Source organism: Galeopterus variegatus, unplaced genomic scaffold (genome assembly GCF_000696425.1).
Source record: "Galeopterus variegatus unplaced genomic scaffold, G_variegatus-3.0.2 Scaffold6205, whole genome shotgun sequence".
Classification (NCBI taxonomy): Eukaryota; Metazoa; Chordata; class Mammalia; order Dermoptera; family Cynocephalidae; genus Galeopterus; species Galeopterus variegatus.
In genome coordinates this window covers 1-1,917 of record NW_007732316.1, presented here as the reverse complement: position 1 = coordinate 1,917, position 1,917 = coordinate 1, and the positions used below count along the sequence as shown (strand labels likewise).

The 1,917-nt window shown below is 34.7% G+C and overlaps 1 protein-coding gene across 1 annotated transcript in view; it reads left to right on the top strand.

Moving 5' to 3' along the window:
- The window catches only part of LAMA1 (laminin, alpha 1), a gene marked incomplete at its 3' end in the record, with an annotated part of 112,327 nt that extends 110,896 nt beyond the window's left edge, over positions 1-1,431 (top strand). Inside the window, 1 exon segment of the mRNA XM_008590575.1 lies at positions 1,280-1,431. Within this exon segment, the coding sequence (XP_008588797.1) occupies positions 1,280-1,431 (152 nt within the window).
- Positions 1,432-1,917: the final 486 nt, after the last annotated feature.

Genomic DNA, 1,917 nt, shown 5'->3' with positions numbered 1-1,917 from the left:
CATATAACATAAAGTTAACTATTTTGAAGTGAACCATTCAGGAGTATTTAGTGCCTTCACAATGTTGTGAGACCGTCTTCTCTATCTAGTTCCAAACACACTCATCACCCAAGAAGCCTATGCCCAGTGAGCGGTCACTCCTCATGTCCCTCTGTTCCCATTCCTGACAACTGCTGTCTGCTTCCTGTCTCTACAGATAGATTTACTTATTCCAGTTATTTTGTATAAATGGAATCATACAAGATTGATCTTTTGAGTCTTTCAGCATGTTTTTGAGGTTCGTCTGCATTTAGCGTGTATCAATACTTCATTCTTTTTTATAGCTGAATAATATTCCGCTGTGCATACATACACAATGTGTGTATCAGTTCATTGATGGACATAGGGTTATTTCTGTCTTTCAGCTATTATGTGTAGTGCTGCTATGAACATGTATGTAGAAGTATTTGTTTGAGTCCTTGTTTTTCATTCTTCTGGGTCTATACTGTACTTAGGAGTAGAATTGCTGGTCATATGGTAATTCTATGTTTAACTTTTGAGGAACTGCCAAACTGTTTTCCTTCATCAATTTTAATAGAGTTACTTGCAAATCAAAGTTTGCTTACTAAGCCAGCAAAAAGAAATATCTTCCACCGCTATCAAGGGTATCATGAAACACTCACATTCCAGTTCTGCTGGTGGCATTATAAATTTTTATAACACTTTTCAGTGTGGCAAAAATGTTTTAAGAGCTTTAAAGACTTTCAAAACCTTTTCACCCTTTAATTCCACTTTTAGAAATGTTAGAAACAATTTCACAGGAAAAGTAAAAATTAATTAAATGTTCATATGTATGCTAATAAAAACTAGAAACTACTTAAAATTTAATTGTTAAAAAGATAAATTAGGGGTTCGGATCCCATATAGAGACCGGTCCGCTCACTGGTTGAGCACGGTGCGGGCGCGACACCGAGGGTTGCAATCCCGTTACCAGTCACGGAAAAAGACAAAATGGGAAAAAAAAAAAAAAAAAAAGATAAATTAGAATATATATAAAGTATGAAGACTTTGTAGAAATAGAAATCTTTGATATGTTTAGTGATAATAGCATAATACAGAACGTAAATTATATGAGTAGAGACCAGAAAGTAATATACAAAATTTAAAATAGTTGTGTTAGATGGTAAGATGCTTAAGAAATTGCTTACTTGGTGTTAATATTCCTACATTATAAGATGAAAATTTTAAAAATCATATAGTAATGTGTTTTGTATTGAAATTCTCTATGCAACCTCCCCAGCCTTTCTTCTCCATCATGCTGATTGATGGCCACGTTGAAGTTCATGTCAATTCTGGGGATGAAACCAGCCTGAGAAAAGCTCTCCTGCACACTCCCACAGGCACTTACGGTGATAGACGAGAGCATTCCATTTCCTTGGTTAGGAATCGGAGGTACCACATGCACTGCAAGGCTCTTGTGTAATGAGGGTGTTGTGACCTTGTGAAAGTCTCTGCTCGGTTCAGTTAAATGATTGGGATAATTAGTGTGACCTCATTAGTATTCAGATTTTACAGTTTCAAAAAAATTCCAGAACCTTGCTAGAATACCTTTTTGGGAATCACTATAATCTTCTTTGTAATAAAATGTTTGTGGAATTTTCATAATTGAACAACCTTAATCCTGCCCTTTACTGGGGCCCAATGAAAATTGTCTTTACCTTGGATTAATTCTGTGGCAAATAGTATTAGAGTTTTAGTGAATAGTATTGTATCAACATTCCTGTATATTTCCTCTAAAACTGTAGAACAAATGTTAAAGGCACTCGACATTTTTATCATAGGTACAGAGGTAATAGAAAAATATTTTCCAAAAAGCAACCGAATTTAATGATACTTAATAACCCTCCAATAAGTGAAAACATGTGGTATTTCTTTTTC